We start from the raw sequence: 20,723 nt of genomic DNA, 5'->3' as shown, positions 1-20,723 counted from the left end.
TAAATTAATTGCATTGAATTGAATGGGGCTATGGGGTGTTGTGCTAATTCGCTTATTTCCATCGCTCAATTTTTTTGTTGTATATATCCTCTCTTCATAATGTAAATAATATCCCAAGCGGCACACTTTACTACTTATTTTGATGGAAATAAGCGAATTAGCACAACACCCCATAGCCCCATTCAATGCAATGCAATTCATTGAGGGCTTATGGTAGGGGAAATAGCCAATAAGGAGTTTTTGCACAAAAAAACACCTGGACCTCTTTGGTGGGGACGTAACGACTACAAAGAAAGGTAAGAAAGCCTTCTAGCATAGAATTTTCCTTTAAGTATCGGACGGGACCACTTAACATTTTCTTTTCAAATAAACAACGAAATCAGAGTTATTGGCTTTACTGTAAAGGGAATTATAAATGACCTGTTACTTCCTGCCTCCTTTAGTGGTACTGATGGAGAACGGTGATGTCTACACATTTGGCTATGGCCAACATGGACAGCTTGGACATGGAGATGTCAACTCCAGGTAAGTAAGCCTGCTTGGATGAAACTACATGCATACTGTATGCCTGTACATGTAGTACCAGTGTTGTTTTTGGCAGCACATTTTTATTTTAGTTTTAGTCATAGTCTTTTGAATAGTTTTAATTCAGTTTTAGTCACATTTTAGTCACCTGGAATGTTTTAGTCTTAGTCTAGTTTTAGTCGACTAAATGTCATAAGATTTTAGTCGACAATCTACAGTTGATTTAGTCGACTACAATGTATTTTGGTGGGCCTTGATGCCGTCTTAATGACAGTTTTACACTTCGATCTACAAGCTCACAATGCGTCGCGCTGCGACGCGTTGTTTTAATGTAGTTTCCATGTAGTTTTTGCCAGTGGAAAAAGGTAGTTGACGAACATTTTTCGTCTTAGTCGACGAAAACTCATGTACAGTATATGTATGGTTGCAAGCCCACACACACACCCCTATACCAGTATGTACTGTATGTACTGTATGCCTGCCAACCCATAAACTTTTGCTTTCTGGGTGTTAGGGGTTCTCCCACGTTGGTGCAGGCCCTCCCGGGTCCTAGTGTCCAGGTCACTGCTGGCAGTAACCACACAGCTGTGCTCCTCATGGACGGACAGGTCTTCACCTTCGGCAGCTTCTCGGTAAGGGAGTGTTTTCACTAGCATTTTTTTATTCTTTTTTTAGTATTATTATTTTATTTTAAAATATTTTATTTTTTATAATTGTTTTATTTGGAAAAAGCAATACATTATAGACAGCATTTTTACATAGGACACAAGTGCAATTCCCAAAGTTTTTTTTTTCACCCCTCTTCCCTCCCTCCCCCCCTCATCCCCCCTCCAAGTAGCTCCATCTCCAATGTCTCTGTATAGTCCTCTTTCTTCAGATGAGCTACATATGACATCAAGTCCACACTTAAACAGGGGCAACAGGGCAATATCACTTCAGATTGTACATTTCAGAAGGATAAAAAGAAGAAAAAGAGTGGGCAGGAAAAGACAAAGACAAAAAAAACAACAACCAAATAAACTAAAGTATTTACATTCACTAGCATTTTCATATGTGTTTTTACAATAGTGTTGTTGTGCCCCAAGTTTTTCCTAGATTTCTATTTGATCCATATCCGCGTAATTAGCCTCTGGCAATGATGTGATTAGCCTAGTGTGGTCTGTTAGCTGAATGCGATCTGTTTGGTGTTTTGCAGAAAGGACAGCTGGGCCGACCCATCCTAGACATGCCCTACTGGAATGCCAAGCCCTCCCCGATGCCCAACATCGGTGCCAAATATGGCCGAAAGGCCACCTGGATCGGCGCCAGTGGAGACCAGACCTTCCTGAGGATTGACGAGGCCCTCATAAACTCGCACGTCCTCGCCACGTCGGAGATCTTTGCCAGTAAACACATCATAGGCCTGGTGCCCACCTCAGCCTCCGAGCCCCCGCCCTTCAAATGCCTGCTCATCAACAAGATGGACGGCAGCTGCCGCACTTTCAATGATTCCGAGCAGGAGGATCTGCAGGGCTTTGGCCTGTGTCTCGACCCCGTCTATGATGTAATATGGAGGTATGTCTGTAAGGATTTATCAAAGGATAGATTAATCGACATGGATGAATGACTTAGAGTGGAATGAAAAATAAAATGTTCACACTTTTAGACCATATCCGTGGTCATCATATGGGCATACCTAACAATGGATGCCAAAACAATGGGAAGTTTAACATTTTTGTGTGTTTACTGTTCTTATATCCATAAAAAGACCATTTTAATGACGTCCTTTGAAGGAAAATGTGCTGCGTGATGTCGTGCAGAGGCTCACATGCATATAAATTAATCTTAATTCATGGCCGTCTCTGTCACTCTGTAAACCAACACTCTGCATGGGTCGTGCATGAGACGGAGCTACGTCCCATAGCCTGGAGGGATGTGACGTTCTGATTGGTTAAAAAAACACGCAGCTTTCCTTTTCAGAGTGAAACTTAAAAATAAAATGCCCGTATTTTTGTTTTTGTTCACCTATGTGTTCACCTATGTGACTATGAGCATCATATAATGAGTACCAGTAGGGGCGCTGTTTGCCAGAAACAGAGAGAGAGAGACAGTCCTGCACTGTTGCCTGCTAATGAGAGAGAGCGAGAGAGGTGGGGTGCGGTGGGGTGGGGGGGGAGAGAGTTGGGTGGGAACCGAGTGGGAGTTGCACCACTCGGTTCACACGGGTGTGATTTTTTTCATTTCACTAGGTCTTTGATAATCCCTGGTTTTTCAATCTGTAACAAGGGTGTGTACGAACATAATCGGGGTTTGCGTATTTTATACCTCCTTTTTCTTTTTGCCTACTCGACCGATGCCCTGACCCGTGTGTGTGTTGCTATTTCTAGGTTCCTGCCGGCCTCCAGGGAGATGTGGTGCTACAACGCAGTGATCGCCGACGCCAGGGTACCGTCCGCCACAGACCTCCAGGCTCGCTGTAGCATCCTCAGCCCCGAGCTGGCGCTCCCCTCCGGATCCCACGCCACCACCACGCGCTCTCACGGCGCCCTGCACATCCTGGGTAATGAACCCGTCCGTTTCCCAAACAAGACGGTTTCTGTGATTTCTCTTTTTCCAACGTGAAATAAGACTACAACTGCCACGCATGCATCCCTGCTACTATACTGATGATGAGTAATACTTTATGTAGGCAGTCATGTAGAGCAGTGGTTCCAAATAGTGGGGTCCGGGGACCCCCAGGGGTCCTTGAGGGAGTTCCATCTATCATTACAGTTAAATGATAGTTTGGAACCAAATGGACCCTTATGGGTCTGTAACTCTTGAGAGTGTACACTCATTTGTACACTCTCAGAGTTAAATTAACATTGATTTTACAATATTAATTGGGAGTCCCAGAGATAGAAATGCCATTAATGGATCCGTAGACTAATGCATGTCAAACTTGGGCGGGGGGGGGGGGGACCACTGATGTAGAAGGAAGTATCAAGGTCAAGGTAAACTTTATTGTCCACGAGGGGAAATTTGTCTTGGGCTTTCAGCCCTGCTGCAGCCACACATAAAACAACAGTGACAGACAAAAATACATAACAGACACGACAACAATACACAAAATCTAACTTCTCACATTCACTGCTGTTTCAGAGCTTCGTTCAACATCTTATAGTTGATGCTAAGATGTTGTTGTATACGTGTGTGTGTGATTAGGTTGCCTAGATACGCTGGCGGCCATGCAGGAGTTGAAGATGGGTGTTGCCAGTGCAGAAGAGGAGACGCAGGCCGTAATGAAGGTCTATTCCAAGGAAGACTACAGCGTGGTCAACCGCTTCGAAAGTGAGTGGACACGGCTTGTGATGTACTGCAAAAAAAGGGGGGGGAAATACACTGAAACGTGATTATATTACATTTTGTGACATTTTACGTGTCCAGTAGACTAGGGATGGGACGCTATTGATCCATTTGCAGACAGCGGCCATGTTTCCATCAGAGTTTGGAAGCGCTCGTTTTCAGTGAAGCAATGTCCCGCTGCTTCTTGCATTATGTTCTAATTCAAAACAGGTGGTGCACGGGGCAGTTGAGTGATATCTAACGAGCACTTCCAAACTCCAGCACTTATAATAATAATAATAATAATAATCACCTGCAAGGACACAAAGTAGCTCATAACATGTCTACAGTGGATTTTTATGAAACAAACACTTGATAGAAGTGATAGAAAGAGAATCATTCAAGCTTTATACAATTAGATAGGACTTTTCTCTTTGGATGAATGGGCTGCCATTGGAAGTTGCACCTGTAGGTGTAGGTAGCACCTTGCCATTAACTTGTATGGTAAGATGGCTGCGGTCTGCATATGGAGAATATGACATAGTGTGTGTGTGTGTGTGTGTGTGTGTGTGTGTGTGTGTGTGTCGCGTGTGTGGCGTGTGTGTGTCGCTCCAGGTCACGGTGGTGGCTGGGGTTACTCGGCCCACTCGGTGGAGGCCATCCGCTTCTGTGCAGACGCAGACATCCTACTGGGTGGGCTGGGCCTGTTTGGGGGTCGAGGTGAATACACTGCCAAGATCAAGGTGAGCTGTCCTTCCTGACGTGTATCTTTTAAAAGGTCAAAACATGCTCCTTCCGGGCGCCAGGAGAAAAGAAAAAAACGTATGTTTCGGAACGAGCTTTCCGTACTACTGTAGTTATGAGTGACTTGCCTTTTTGTTTGTGAGAGCTCTGCATTGGGGCCAATATTTGCGGCAGCATTTTGTTGACCCATTTGTTGCCCTCTGTAGCTGTTTGAGCTGGGCCCTGACGGAGGAGATCACGAGACGGATGGGGATCTGCTGGCGGAGACTGACGTGCTGGCCTATGACTGTGCTGCCAGGTACAGCATCATGCAGTACAATATCAGTACCTCTCATTTCTTTGCTGTCTGGCAGAAAGCGTGGATCTTGCTTTTTTTTGTGTAAAGTAATGGCCTACTACCATCGTACAAGAATGAATGTTGCGCGAAAGTAGCGAATATAGCCGATCCACAAGCATTTCATTAGATCTGCTTTTTTGGGGGACAAAAAAATATTTAACCAATGAAAAGTATCAACAAGAGCTTTTGACAAAAATGACTACGTTGGGTCCATTTTTTTATTTCTTGAAAAGTAACTGTTTTGGAGGTTTTTCGCCCGACAGCAACGCTTTCAAACCTGCAGGCTTTAACCTTTTTGTCGTTGTAACGTCGATGTGATATTTGACCATGCACGTCTATTCCGTTGTCTTAGGGAGAAATATGCCATGATGTTTGACGAGCCAGTCCTGTTGCAGCTGGGCTGGTGGTATGTGGCGTGGGCCAGAGTGTCTGGTCCCAGCAGCGACTGTGGTTCCCATGGACAGGCTACCATCACCACTGATGACGGGTAACGCAGTGGACATGTTACTGTATAAACCAGTGGTTCCCAAACGTTTTCCATGTCAAGGACCCCCACATTGACACTAATTGGCCCGTGGGCCCCCCATTTGAAAATATATGCCAAGGACCTCCATAAGAGCAGATTTTTGCGGCTCTTAGCAGTGATTTTAAACCATTTTCATTTCAATGGCTCCCGGTTTGACCTGAATTAGGCTACGGTCCCCTATTTAATGGCATTTTTTTGTAATCTCTGTGACCCCCAATTTATATTGTAAAATCAAAGTTAATTTAACTCTGAGAGTGTACAAATGGAAACGGATCCGTTTGGTTCCATTTTGTTTTTGTACACTCAAGAGTTACAGACCCATACGGGTCCATTTGGTTCCTAATTATCATTTAGCTGGGGACCCCCTGGAACTCTCTCAAGGACACCTAGGGGTCCCCGGTCCCCACTTTGGGAACCACTGGTATGAACCAATGTTTTTTTGATCCTCACATGTATTTAAATGGACTTGTTCAGGCTTGACTTGTTGTGTTGTCCGTCCCCCGATCTCTAGTGTGGTGTTCCAGTTCAAGAGCTCCAAGAAGTCAAACAACGGTACCGATGTTAATGCAGGTCAAATACCTCAGCTACTGTACAGGTATATACACACACTGTACATATTGACACACACACACACACACACACACACACACACACACACACACACACACACACACACACACACACACACACACACACACACACACACACTCTCAGTTGTCTCATATTTAACTGCTTTCAACCTTCGTCACTTTTATGGCATGTCATTCTAGGTGTGGTTAGGGCTAGTGTGGTTGCCTAACAGGGCAAGCACACTACAGAGCGTCGCAGTCCCGCCACCCCTACCAGGGCCCAGGAAATGATTCTCCGATCATTTTCCTCATAGACATTTCAAAAAGCATTTATTTAAAGACCTTTTTTAAGCCTCGAACAAAGCCAACTCTTGTCGTGACAAATCATGACGACAAACACAATATTTCGGGCCGAACAAATAATTAGAAAGAAGAAGAAAACACTTTCTTTGTTGTTTTTCTTCTTCGTAATTATTTGTCTGGTCCAAAATGTTGTGTTTGTTGTCATGACTTGTCACGACTCGAGTTGGCTTTGTACGACGCTTATAAGGTCTTTAAAATAAAATTGAAATGTCTATGGGAAAAATGCATTGGGAATTATTTCCTGGGCCTGGCGTCGTCATGAAAGGGGGCGGGACTGCGACTTTCCTGCCTTTATCTGTAGAGTAGACCAAGTTTTATTATTCTGGCCCTTGTCAGAATCTTACATACATCATCAATCATACTGTACTTGGCAACCACACTTGCAATTTCCCAGAATTGCAGAATTCTCTAGTTGTCCACATTTTGCTGGTTATCATTGATGTTCATTTATCACCAGGCTTCCATCAAATGACGGCAACGCGTCCAAAGGGAAACAGCAGACTAGTGAACCGGTCCACATACTCAAGCGCTCGTTCGCTCGCACAGTCTCAGTGGTGAGTACCGTCGTAGCAGCACACAGTGATTACCCTCTTGTCTGCTAAGGAGTGATTTTTGTAGAGCATCATGACAGTCTCAGTGTTCTCAGTTTCCACTGACAAAAACCAAATGGAAACTAAATGAAAATTAAGCTATGATGACTAAAACTATGACTGAATATATTGACAATTTCATCAACAAATAAAAAATAGACTAAAATGTTAGGAAGGGACTAGTGGACAAGAGATCCATCCAGTTTAAGTCATTTTACAATTAGTTACATGCTGAAAATAGCCGATCTACATGAAGCTCACAACGCATCGCAGCGCGACGTGTCGTGGGCTTGTAGATCGTCTATTTTCAGCAAGTGAAAAAAAAAATACATTTTGTTCAATTAAATCAACTGTAGATTTAGACTAAAACTAGACATTCCAGGTGACTAAAATGTGACTAAATGAAAACTATTCAAGAGACTAGGACCAATACTAAAATCTAAATTTGCTGCCAAAAACAACACTGGACAGTCTCAGTTGCATTTATGTCTCTCTCTCTCTCTCTCTCTCTCTCTCTCCCCCTCCGTGAATATTGCAGGAGTGTTTTGAGTCTCTGTTGAGTATCCTCCACTGGAGCTGGACCACCCTGGTCCTGGGGGTGGAGGAGCTGCGAGGCCTGAAGGGCTTCCAGTACACCGCCACTCTGCTGGACCTGGAGAGACTGCGCTTCGTGGGCACCTGCTGCCTCCGCCTGCTCAGGGTCTACATCTGTGAGATCTTCCCCATCTCTGGTAATGGAATGGCCCCTACTACACACTGTAGGAGTTTTAAAACCATTCTGACCTGAGATCAGATTCATACGAGGTTTCCACTGGACACACACTGGTCTGATTAACCCATTCTGACCTGAGATCAGATTCTAAAAAATGTCAGTCGTTCTTCGATTTTTCAAAAATAGCAGACCTACAAGCTCGTAGCGCGCCACTCGGTGGCGCGCTATGAGCTTGTAGATCTGCTATTTTTCAATAGCTAAAGCATAACATGCTGCTAACACCAAAATGGGTTCCCGTTCAGAATGGGTTAAAGTTGTCGGCGAGTCACCGGATCGTTATGTATTTCACACTGCAGGAGTCTTTTTTTTTTTTTTTTTTTATCGTCTGTCATTATATCGCTGTGGCTTTCACACTAAACGATTGGTCGCCAACTAGGCATCACACACTGCGAGAGTTCATCAAGATGCGATCCAGACCCGATAGCCGATACATGTTTTTTTTGTCTCCACCAGGCCGAAGGCATGGGGAGAGAGTATGTTTTGCACTCCGTCCGTCCGCGTGTCCGTCCGTGTGTGTGTCCGTCCGTGAGCAGCTAATCTCGGCCACCGTTAACCCGGTCGATGCCAAATTTTGCACACACACTCCCTGGATGCCAACGATGAACCTCTGCCCCAAACTTTTCAGAACGGCCTGTTATAGCGCCACCAGGAGGCCGCTTTGTGCAAAACAAGTTTTTGGTACACAGTCTTTGCACACACACTCCCTGGATGCCAACGATGAACCTCTGCCCCAAACTTTCCAGAACGGCCTGTTATAGCGCCACCAGGAGGCCGCTTTGTGCAAAACAAGTTTTTGCACAGTACACCTACAGATTTTGTCCAAACATCACGCAAATTGGTACACAGTCTCTCTAGAGCCATTCAACCAAACCGGTCTTTCAGATTTCTCAGACTCCATCCTGATTGGTTAAGATTGGCTTCCAAGTTTCACAGGAGTGCTCAGTTTCAAACAAAATGCTGCAAATCATGAACACATCGTGTGATTTCCGTCAAATTGTGCACCCACATTCCCACTAGGCCGAGGACGAAATGCCACATGAACAATTTCAACTCAGCCTCAAGGTGGCGCTATAACTGGCCGAAAAGTGTTTTTACCTCTAACTGCACGGATCTGTGGATAACCTGGTGGAGACCTGTGCCCGGAAGGGCACTTTTTCTAGTTCCTATTCATTTTGACATCTCACGCACGTGCAGGATACCGTGATACAAGCGCGAGACCGACACAGGACGCTGGACGCATCTCTCTCTCTCTCTCTCTCTCTCTCTCTCTCTCTCTCTCGGCTACACACACAGGGCGAAATGTTTGTGATAGCCTATGGCAGGGTTGCCCAGACTTTTTCTACTTGAGAAAGTTGAGAGCTACTTTCAAAATGACCAGCGAAACAAGATCTACCCACCCATCTGAAAATAGTTTAAAGAACATGATAAACACACTTAGAATGGGAAATATAGAGGGGGGGAAATGGAAATACTTTTTGTTTTTGTATGTAACTTTCTAATGCTACTGATCTTTGTGCTCAACACTCTTGAAAACAAAGTAATCTGTTGTGGGTTAACAGGCCATTTTTATGTCAATCAATCAAGTCACCTTAATTCAAGTGTCAAAGATGCCAAATTATATATTTTTATATATAAATGATATATGTTTTAGGGCCATGTCCTGCACAGCCTTTGTGATGTACTGGTAGATCGCAATCTACCTTTTGGGCACCCCTGGCCTATAGTGCGCTATAGCGAGACAGGACGTCGAATCTTGATTTCCATTAAATAACATGCGGCACACACACACACACACACACACACACACACACACACACACACACACACACACACACACACACACACACACACAAACACACGCAGCGCACGAGGTCCAAAAGTTTGCTCTGCACTGTTGATTCCGATGCGCTTTCATCAACATTATTCAAGTTGAAATGCATTGGTTTTATAGACTATTTAACAGCAACATTGGGCTAATATAGCTTGCATGTACGACAAAGGACAGGGATTTACCCATGGAATAAAGATTATTGCGAAAGCAGTGAGCACTAACTATGAGACCCTGCAGATCATGTCTGTGTGTCTGTCTGTCTGTGTGTGTGTCTGTCTGTCCCGCTGTGACACCACCCGCCCGCCACCAGAGGGCGCAGCTGTAGCACACACACACACACACACACACACACACACACACACACACACTCACAGAGTAGAAAACTTAAAAAAATTACTAACTAAAAAGAAAAAAAAAGTACGTAATTTATTCTAATTGTTGTTATTGCAATTTACGAGCTGCGTTCGCTTTCCGCGTTTGCGCGTCTTACTTGTATTATATTCATCTGATCATCTATCGATACAGACAGACAGGCAGTGTCAGTGAGTGCTCTCATTGGCTGTAATAGAGGACTTCTCTGGACGCGATCGCAACCCATTTCATACTGTACTGTACTGTACATCGGCGAGCACTTTTATCGGCGCTATATCTTCTCGCAGAGCCTTTCACACACAGCGAGCAAAAACCGGAGCAAATATCGTGCAGTGTGCATGAGCCATAAGGGAGGATACATAACGGTTACTACTTCTTGGGGATGGGGAATATATATCTCTGCTGTCGGAAAGGAAACCTCATAACTCCAAAATGTTCATTTTTCAGGAAATGAAAAATATAAATTTTTCAGGAAATTGAGAAAACCATTATATTTTTTAAAACAAGGCAATACAGCCTTGTAGTTGGTGTTGTAAGTAACTTTATATATTGTCAATTACTTCCATGAGAGGGGGAAGAGGTGGTGGATTTAGTTGCTTTAGCAGACATTTTGAGGGTCCAATGGAGTTGAGAGGTTTTGTCCAAAGCACTTTTTACTACTTTCCATTGGTTCAATATTTTCGAAACAACACACAGACGTAAAGGGTGTTCAATAGCACTGATTTATGCCAAAAAAAATTGAGTTATGAGGTTTCCTCCCGACGGCAACGATATTTCAAATCCCATCTGCAGCTCTCCCATGAAAAAATAAAAAGTGAGATAACATATACAGGAGGGGAAACAAGCTCTCGTTCAAGAGTTTTCCCAGATATAATCACACATCGTCTAACACCGCTTTGATATACAAAATATATTTGTATTAGTATCTCCCCCAGCTCACCCAGACTATAATCTAACATCGTCTAAATCCTCTTGTCACCTCTTTCTCTCTTTCGTTCGCCGTCTTTATTATCTATCTCATTTTGTGGTCTCCACGTTGCAGCCAGCACCAAGGCCGTGGTGGAGGAGTCCAGCAAGCTGGCGGAGTGTGTGGGCAAGACGCGCAGCCTGCTGAAGAAGGTCCTGTCCGAGGGCATGGACAACTGCCTGACCAAGCTGGACAACGACCCCGAGGGCTACCTGTCGCAGCCCCTCACCCTGCTGGAGGCCGTGCTGCAGGAGTGCCACAACACCTTCACCGCCTGCTTCCACTCCTTCTACCCCACGCCGGCCCTGCAGTGGGCCTGCCTCTGTGACCTGCTCAACTGCCTGGACCAGGTCAGACCACACATTTTGTAGCTTACTATTGATCTGCTTGTGCGGCTTGAATGGCCCTCCCTAAAGGCCTCACCCGTGAGGTTTGTTGGGGCTTCTTCCTCACGGAAGACACAAGGCTGGGGCCAATTGATGGCTAACGATTACACACCTTATAGCAGTGGTTCCCCCAAATGTTTTCATGTCAAGGACAAATTGACACTTTAATTAGCCCGTGGACCTCTATTTGAGAAGATATGCCAGCTAGGGACCCCCATAAGAACTGATTTTTACGGCTCTTAGCAGTGATTCTCAACCCGCTTAATTTCAAGGACCCCCAGTTTGACCTGCATTAGTGACCACCCCCCCATTTAAATGCATTTCTATCTCTGGGACCCCCGATTTTATATTGTAAAATCAATGTTAATTTAACTGTTAACGGGTCAATTTGGTTCCATTTGGACACTCAGAGTTACAGACCCCATAAGGGTCCATTTGGTTTATAACTATAATTTAGCTGGGGACCCCCTGGAACTCTCTTGAGAACCACTGCCTTATAGACTCCGTCTGGTACAGTAGTTAATTTTATTTTGCATACAACATACAGTAGGAGTGCTGGGCCTTTACATACATTGTTTTCAATATGAATATGGTTCCACAGATACAATTGTAATTAAAGTATTTTATTTAGAAAATCAAAATTCCTTAAATAGCATTATATAAAACATCTCTTGATGAATCATGTAAAGCAGGGGTTCTCAATAATGTTTATGTACTATACTGTACTATACTTACTAAAGTATCAGTACTTTACTTTCCAACACAAACATTGAAGACAAAAGTGAGAACGCAATTTGTGATTGGCCGGAATGAGATGATGTCATGATGATAAGAGCGCCCCTCACTTCACACTTCCTCCATCCAGCTTTTGACACGGCCCTTACTGCATGTCTTCCCCCCCCATCTCTCTCCCGTTTCCTGTCAGCCTACTGTCTGTCCCTTCAAAAAAACAATAAAAGGCGTAAGCCGCAAAAAAATATCTTAAAGAAAAACAAACAATAAAGAGTGTTTAATGTTTGTTTGACATCACCATTACATCACCTAATCATAGCAACATGAGTTGGACTTTAATATATTTTAAACTGGTTTAAGTAAACGAGGTAAGTTGAGACAAAACTTAAGCAACATCTTGGCGGCATATAATTTATAAATATTCACTTTGGTCTACATAATATTATGTACTGCATCTCTATATTATACATTTGTTATTAACCCATTTAGACCTGAGGACGATTCTACAAATGTCTTCTAAATCCTGACAGTCTTTTCTATGTCAGTCGTTCTCAAACATTTTCATGTCAAGGACCCCCAAAAATATATGTAATTGGCCCGCCGACCCCCATCTGAAAATATGTAGTTCCAGGGACCCCGCCCAGAAGCAAAGATCTGAGTTAAAAACGTTCGCTCTGAAAGAATATAGTATATATTCGAAGATTTGCGGCATATTTTCACGACCTTTCAAAAAATAGCAGATCTACAAGCTCGTAGCACGGCACTCGGTGCCGCACTACGAGCTTGTAGATCTGCTATTTTTCCAATAGCTAAAGTACAACATGACCAAGATGGGTTCCCACCCCAAAATGGGTTAGTCTCCCTAGCTCTCTACAGATGGACTAATTCAGGGGTGGGCAACTTTGACGATGGAGAGAGCCACTATATTTCCACACTCACTCCCTAGAGGGCCATATATTACTGTCGTAGCCCCCGGGCCGCCAGTTGCCCATACCTGGACTAATTATTTCTCTCTCACACACCTCTCCCCCCCATATATACTGCAGGACATCGCCGAGGCCAACTTCCGCACCTCCAGCAGCCGCCTGCTGGCGGCGGTGATGTCGGCCCTGTGCAACACCTCGGTCAAGCTGACCTCCATCCTGCCCATCGCCTATGACGGCGAGGTGCTGCTGCGCTCGCTGGTCAAGCAGGTGAGCACGGAAAACGACTCAGCCCTCGCTCACCGCTTCCCCCTGCTGGTGGCCCACATGGAGAAGCTCAGCCACGTGAGTGCATGGGCACGTTCGCTCGCGCTCGCGCGCACGCACACACAGTCACAGACACACACACACACACACACACACACACACACACACACACACTCCTCATCGGGTTAATATTGGTGCTGCACAATTAATCGAAAAAAAAGATTGAGATCTAGAATCAGACACCTATGCAATCTAATTTCTAAACGTGAGCAAGAGTCGTGCAGCACTAGTTGGCTGTCCAATTCATTTTAGTTATACTCTTATGTTTTTGCTACAAGATGGTGGTGTTAAACATGTCTTTATGCCCTGTCAGAGATATTCTATGCAAAGGGGTGGGTTTATTTATAATCCTTTCCATGTCCATGGCTGTTCCTGAACAAGTGCATTCTCTGAAAATAACCATGTCGAGGTGTGGTTTGGTTGTAACAGCTTGTAACAAACTGAGATTTACACCTTTTTTCCCACTCCCCTTTGCCACGACGCCTGCCTAGACGGAGGAGAACCTGATGGGGATGACCAGCTTCCGGGAGGTTCTGGAGAAGATGCTGGTGATCGTGGTGCTTCCGGTGAGGAAGAGCCTGAGGAAAGAGGTGGAGCTCTTCTCTCCACACCTGGTCTCCAACACCTGCGGTCTGCTGGCCTCCATCGTCTCTGAGCTCACCGCCTCTGCTCTGGGATCTGAGGTTGGCCATTTTGTTGTTGTTGATCAAACTAACTATGCACGCACCAGGGTGTCATCATCGCCATGTTGGCTTGTGGTGGACATTTTTGTCAACATAAAAAAAAATTGCTGCGGACATACAAAATGATTGGACAATTTTTTTTTTACCAGAAACGCATGAATAGATAGCCCTGAATGACCATAACAGGTCTGTAACTCTGAGAGTGTTCAAATGGAACCAAATTATTTGGTTCCATTTGAACGCTCTAAGAGTTAACTCTTAGAGCGTTCAAATGGAACCAAATAATTTGGTTCCATTTGAACGCTCTAAGAGTTAAGGGCGTCTTTGCAAAATACAACATTTGAGAACCACTAGTACTAGTTGGACTCCTGATGTGCCATAGTGTAAAGAGACTTGACATTCAAGCGTGTGCGCACACACGCACACACTGCATGGATCTAACTATGTTTTATATAAAAATCAATATCGTCTGCACTAACGCATTCAAACTCATTCTAGCACAACAAAAGTCCCTTTGGTTTTCCATACATGTATGTGCTTGCCACGGTTGGTGCTGATTAATGTGCTCTCTTGCGAGATCAAATGAATTATTCATACCAATGTTATTATATGGCCTCATTTGAATGAAGCTGTAATGGTTTAGAATACAAGCCCCGACTTGTCTGGAGACATGTATGTGCTCATTGTGTTGGGATGGAAGTTGGAACCGTTTTTACTTCGACTTGAAACGGGAAATTCAATTTATTTGTATTTATTTTGTAGCACAGTATTAGTACAGTACAGTGCTACAAGTACTAGCACAGTACAGTACTGTAACATACTACAAAGAACAGTACAGTATTACGAAGTACAGTACCACTCACTTCAGATGGGTCTGATTTTTTTTAACCCATTTTGACCTGAGATCAGATTCTGAAAATGTCTTCCACATCCCGACAGTTTTCTGAAAAAGCTATGTTTCCATGTCAGTCGTTCTTCGATTTTTCAAAAATAGCAGACCTACAAGCTCGTAGCTCTGCTATTTTTCAATAGCTAAAGCATAACATAATGCTAACACCAAAAGGGGTTCCCGCCCAAAATGGGTTAAATATAAAACGTTACTATGCATGCGTCTGCGTTGTGAAGTCTGTGTTTACAGCGAGGCAGCTGATTTATCCTTCGTCGCATGACGATGTCCCGTTGCGTCAGCAAAGCATTGAGGACTTGTAGATCGGTGCGCATTCACATAGATCGGCTCGCCTTCACGTCGTACGATGCGGTATTAAACTGCATAATCTGATCTCGTCAGATCAGCTGACGTATACGGTTATACGATATGTGCCCTCGCGAGAACTCGCATGGCAGATTGTTTTTTACTTTAATTCGAACACACGCAAAGCTACCATCATATCTAATGTGCTCTCTGCCTTACCTTTTGTCCTAGACCTAGACATTACATTGTAATCACCCACCACCCAATCAAATTCATTTCTATTCTTGGATCAGCCACGATCACAATTGAATCAGCCCCTTCCCCCCGTTGCCGTGCCAATCAAATTAGAGTTGGTGCAGAGGTCTGTGTCGGAGAATGAGACCACTGATGATGAGACTGTCTGCCGTTCAGAAAGCATCCATTTTCCCTCTTGTCTTCTCCCCTCCTCCTCTCCCACCAAAACAACAAACAAACAAATGCACACACGCACCCTCCAGCGGCTGCATTGTTCATCAGCCTTTGCCGAGGAGGGACAAAGTCACGGCACTAATCCTCATTGTTGCCAAATGTAGATAACAGAAAGATGGAGCACTGGTTTTGTTTTTCTGCGACGCTGAGTCACGAGGGGTGGTGGGGGGGTGGGTACTTCAAAGTCTAGGCAAAAGTGTTGTGTTGCCGTCTGTCTCTCCCCCTCTGTCCCCTGATCGGTGATCACTCCCGTGTCCCGTCACCTTCCCCTTCACCCAACAAATTACTGCAATATGAACTCTCGACTCCCGTTGCCACGGTAACCGCTGTGGGCTAGGGTGCCTTGACGACAGCCTTGGCCACAACTGTGTTTTTGTGCCACTCCTGTCTCGTGTTGTCAGGGAAACAACTATTCTGCTCTGAAGCACCTGCGTGTTGTCTCTGCCTTTCCCTCGCGCTCTGTGGCCGTCATAAATCGAGATCACTGCAGATATTCTTTCCATATTGCCTTGCTACGGTCAAACTGAGAAAACTGTCCCTTCCTCTGTCGGCACATCCCTTTCTCCTCCTCCTTGGGTTGGCCTGAAAATGAAATGGCACATGATCATTGAACATTGGTAGGCAGGGTCTGATTAACCAGTTTTGACCCATAGCCCAGACTGATGGCTATGTGGTGGTTTTACTCGTAGACATATAAAGGTAGACGGCTAGACGCCTCTTCCGGCTCTGGGGTGTGTGTGTGTTCTCGAGAGGGGGCAAAGCTTTCCCGAGATTTTCCTTTCGAAGCATGAGTGGAAGCTTCCGCGTCCGTCACAGAGTGGATTTTCGGGTCTGACAAGTCCTGGAAAAGATGCGCTGTGATTGGCCAGTAGATTGTTTGGTCTATCTATGGTTTTTCTGGTATCAGGTATCAGCAGGGAAACATCACAACTGATTGGCTGATGGGCTCTCTGGCCTCTCGGGGAATTAGGAAGAAAAAGTCAATAGCAATTATGTCATTCTTTGGTGAAGAAAACCTGACCAAAATCCTGTGCTACTCAACCTGTGGCCCGTGGGCCGCATGCGGCCCCTGCTGAATGTAACTGTGGCCCGTCATTTTTGAACAAAAGTGGAGGTATTGTTTGTTCCAAGAGAAAGTGATATGGCCTGATGTCAGCTGAGAATTAACCATTTCACCTGTGATAATCTGTTCATTATATGTTCTCATTTGGTAACCTTTTATTTTTGTTTATTGAGGTTTGGCCTTATAGATGGAAATGTGGCTTTTTACTCTTGTTTCCTTATTTTTTAGACTAGTCGTGTAGTCTGTTACAAATATATTATGTATAGCTTGTGGCACTTGGATTTTTGGAAATTTGCTGAGTGGCCCCTGAGCAATCTTAACCCATTTTGTGCGGGAACCCCTTTTGGTGTTAGCATTATGTTATGCTTTAGCTATTGAAAAATAGCAGATCTACAAGCTCATAGCGCAAAATCGAAGAACGACTGACATAGACATTTTTAGAATCTGATCTCAGGTCAGAATGGGTTAAGTTGAGTAGCTCTGTCTATGTCACTCTTCAAATAACACTAATGCGTGCTTGTCAACACAATGACATGACCATGCAGTGAACTAATGGAAGGTTGGATGTTCATCTTTGAACAAATTCTCTCTCATATGAAAATGTGTCTGGCATGTTGCAGTGCTTTCTGTGTGATCTTGGCATCTATATTTACAATTGTCTTAATTACTAGCCCACAAAAAGGGCTGTACTTGGGGTGTTATCTCTTGGTGTTATTTAGAGATGGACATCTCTAAATAACACCAAGAGATAACACCCCAAGACACCATTTGTTTTCAGACAAGTACTTAATTTTTTAGTACTCACCGATACACGTACCAATACGAGTATTTATTTGTTTTTGCTGAGTGAGCACTTATTTTACTCCATATTGCTCCAATTTCATTGTCGTGCTTTGTACTTGTAACGATACACAATAATAATAATAATAGCTGAAACGATTTTGAGAAAATAACTAATAACAAAATGTTTTGTTCTATTCCGACACATTGAAACATTTATTAGCTATCATTATGCTTGAGGCAAAAATATATATATATATTCTTTTATAATAATAATTTGTGTCGCCCACCGAAGATATCGAACAAACAAAAAGGTGGGAGTGCACACCAATAGTGGGGAGGTGCTGACTGCAGGAGATAAAACTATGACTGAGAAAGGAGAGGCACAGCCTCACGATGCCAACAAATTGCCATTCCCTGAAGAAGGCAACTTGTTGCCGGAACGTTGGAAAAAAAAATGTGTTGGCATCGTGACTACGAGCTGTGCGGCCTCTCTCCTTTCTCGCCCACCGAATATAAACATAGATGCAGATGGACCTACATTTGTCAATTGTTATTTATGCTTGTAGATCGGCTGTTTTTGACGATTTGCTGTAGTGTTGTAAACACTTGGTGGTCGGACTTGGTCCTGTTAACATTCGTTCAGCCTAGTGTCAATCGAATGTTTGGTATTCGGGTCAGAGTATCTGGTCCTGTTCCGAGTACGAGTACTTCAGGGGTGGTATCAGGCCCAAGAACTGATACCAGTACCGTTAGTCTCTAGTCTTATTCTCTGTCTCTGCTATGTCCTCGCAGGCCACCTGTCCAATTCCCGCCACATTTAGCTGGAGAATCAATCATACGTCCCCTTTGCGCTGTCTACTTTTCATTGTTCAGTTTACATTCATATTTTTTGTTTGGGCCATCTTTTGCCTCGGTTGCTAACAGTGATACGTCACATACCCTTATTCTTTTTATTAGCCTTTAGCATTTTTTTTAGCAAACATTAGCATCCGTTACTTAAACAAACATTATGTTGTAATTGGGGATAAGAGCGCTCCTTATTCACCCGTCGGACGGAGCCGGTGTGTGTTGAGCTTGTACCACCGTGCCCCACTGTTACTTACCCTTCTTCCCTGTCCAAGTAATCATCTGTGGTGTATACGGAAGTGCCGTGTAGTTAAAGCCCTGTGGCCGAAGGTCCTGGGTTCGATTCCTGCTTGGGACGCTGTGGGCGCAGGCGGCGTGTTTCCTCCTCCGCGTCATCAGTGCCCATACCCGAGGCGGTGTTGGCGAAAGGGCCTTTCTGTGTGGAGTTTGCATGTTCTCCCCGTGTCCCCTAGGGTAGGTACCCTCACAAAAAACATTCAGTAATCCTGGTCACTAAACTACCTCCCCCTGGCCAGCCGGGGCACCTGATGGAGGGGAAAGGAACTCGTTGGAATAACGTGTTCCTTCCACTCGCTACGTCCAACCAGGGAAACTCCCCCCTGTCAGGTGTAAAGGAGCAACTTGGACACTCAGGCATGAAGGAAGCATGAGTTCAAGTCCGTTGCTCTCCCCAGGTTGGTGGAGGGTGTGTAGAGCCCAGGATCACATTAGATAATTGACACAGGGGTGAAAAATGGGTTACAAAATCGTGTGATAAAAAAAAAAAAAGCCCTGTGGCGGTCATTCGTCACGCTTACTTCACCTATGGGTTCTCAAGCACTGCACTGCTGCTCAAGTTGAACGCTGCAGATGTTTTTTTTAGCGAGGTGAAATGCAATACAAAAGCTACTGTTAAGATGCAAGTTGGAACGTCATTTGTGTGGAGCATGTTTATGGACATTATCTGTGTGGAGCATGTTTATGGACATTATCTGTGTGGAGCATGTTCATGGACATTATCTGTGTGGAGCATGTTTATGGACATTATCTGTGTGGAGCATGTTCATGGACATTATCTGTGTGGAGCATGTTCATGGACATTATCTGTGTGGAGCATGTTCATGGACATTATCTGTGTGGAGCATGTTCATGGACATTATCTGTGTGGAGCATGTTTATGGACATTATCTGTGTGGAGCATGTTCATGGACATTATCTGTGTGGAGCATGTTCATGGACATTATCATTATCTTATTTTGCCGTGTGCTCTTCAATGACATATGCGTCTGTCTCTGGATTTAGACAGCAGCCATACATTTCACTCTGAAAAGTGAATCTGTGTAACACTCAGGTTTCTGGCCATATCTTCTACTTCTCCCAAACACGTGTTCGTTTTGAGCTACTGCGAGTAGATAACACAGTTTGTATTATCTTGAAAACAGCCTGCTATGGACGGTGTGTGTGTGTCGCTCAGTGCTCCTTCTAAACTTCCCAAATAATACTCGGTGAGCCAAATATGCTATGGTTTATTGACAATGGTTGCTTGTGTTCAAATTAGAGCTGGGACTCGATTAAAAAAATTAATCTAATTAATCAGAGGCTTTGCGATTAATTAATCTAGATTAATTTTTTTAATCGCATATCAATATTCAACCCGAGAACAGCGAGAAACCTTTTTTTTTAAATGTTTTTTGGTATCCCAGTGAATCAACGAATAGTGACTACAGGATACCACTCATTTTCAACATTTTACTGTCATTAATATACCTGTTGTGGAAATAATAATAAAAAGTCACCCCATTCTGTGTTGCCTAGAACTGGAGGTCTGAAAAAAAATTAGTAACATTAACAAGTACATCTCAGTGACATCACAAAGCTGTACTTACTTCATATTGTTACTGTTTTTTGTCAGACCTCCAGTTCTAGGCAACACAAAATGGGGTGACTTTTTATTATTTCCAGTTTTCAGTACTATAGAAAAGCGCCCAGTGAGAAACGTTCCGCGGTGAAAAAAAGGTGCGATTAATTTATCTGTAGTTAATTGCGATTACATTTTCTGTAGTTAATTAATCTAAATTAATCGCAATTAGTCCCGGCCCTAGTTCAAATGTTTTAATTATTCCACATTGCTGTCTTCCCTCTGAATTCGCTCCTATCTTTTTTATCAACCACACTCGTGAAAAACCGCGCTGCTCCGCTCTGGTGCCGTGCTGTATTGATTTAATCATTTACAGTGTAAATTTTACACCTATGATCTGGCCAATAAAACATAACTACCACTGAGGGGGGGTGCGTGCGTGGGTGTGCACGCTCAATCGTCTCCTCATCTTTACTCATAGTCATACAACTCAAAAATTACAGTTGGGGGGGGGAGGGGGGGGGGCACAGATGCATGACCAATAAAGGTGGCTGCCTGGGGTA

The 20,723-nt window shown here is 44.0% G+C and overlaps 1 protein-coding gene across 19 annotated transcripts in view; it reads left to right on the top strand.

Annotated features, from left to right (window-relative positions):
• Positions 1 to 20,723, top strand: part of mycbp2 (MYC binding protein 2) — a 104,971-nt gene that overhangs the window by 43,757 nt on the left and 40,491 nt on the right. For 18 of the 19 annotated variants that reach the window (XM_083777441.1, XM_083777448.1, XM_083777453.1 and 15 more), the window contains 14 exons: positions 444 to 525; positions 1,040 to 1,157; positions 1,721 to 2,079; positions 2,892 to 3,064; positions 3,709 to 3,834; positions 4,444 to 4,571; positions 4,779 to 4,870; positions 5,262 to 5,396; positions 5,947 to 6,030; positions 6,825 to 6,921; positions 7,496 to 7,688; positions 10,975 to 11,249; positions 13,064 to 13,285; positions 13,759 to 13,950. In XM_083777441.1, the coding sequence (XP_083633567.1) occupies positions 444 to 525; positions 1,040 to 1,157; positions 1,721 to 2,079; positions 2,892 to 3,064; positions 3,709 to 3,834; positions 4,444 to 4,571; positions 4,779 to 4,870; positions 5,262 to 5,396; positions 5,947 to 6,030; positions 6,825 to 6,921; positions 7,496 to 7,688; positions 10,975 to 11,249; positions 13,064 to 13,285; positions 13,759 to 13,950 (2,276 nt within the window). The remainder of the gene's footprint in view (positions 1 to 443; positions 526 to 1,039; positions 1,158 to 1,720; positions 2,080 to 2,891; positions 3,065 to 3,708; positions 3,835 to 4,443; positions 4,572 to 4,778; positions 4,871 to 5,261; positions 5,397 to 5,946; positions 6,031 to 6,824; positions 6,922 to 7,495; positions 7,689 to 10,974; positions 11,250 to 13,063; positions 13,286 to 13,758; positions 13,951 to 20,723) is intronic. The other variant, XM_083777454.1, reaches the window with a different exon arrangement.

The sequence above is a fragment of the Protomyctophum parallelum genome (genome assembly GCF_964188405.1).
Source record: "Protomyctophum parallelum genome assembly, chromosome: 11".
NCBI classification, from domain to species: domain Eukaryota; kingdom Metazoa; phylum Chordata; class Actinopteri; order Myctophiformes; family Myctophidae; genus Protomyctophum; species Protomyctophum parallelum.
Note: the sequence above shows the minus strand (reverse complement) of the source record. Positions and strands in the feature narration are given on the sequence as shown.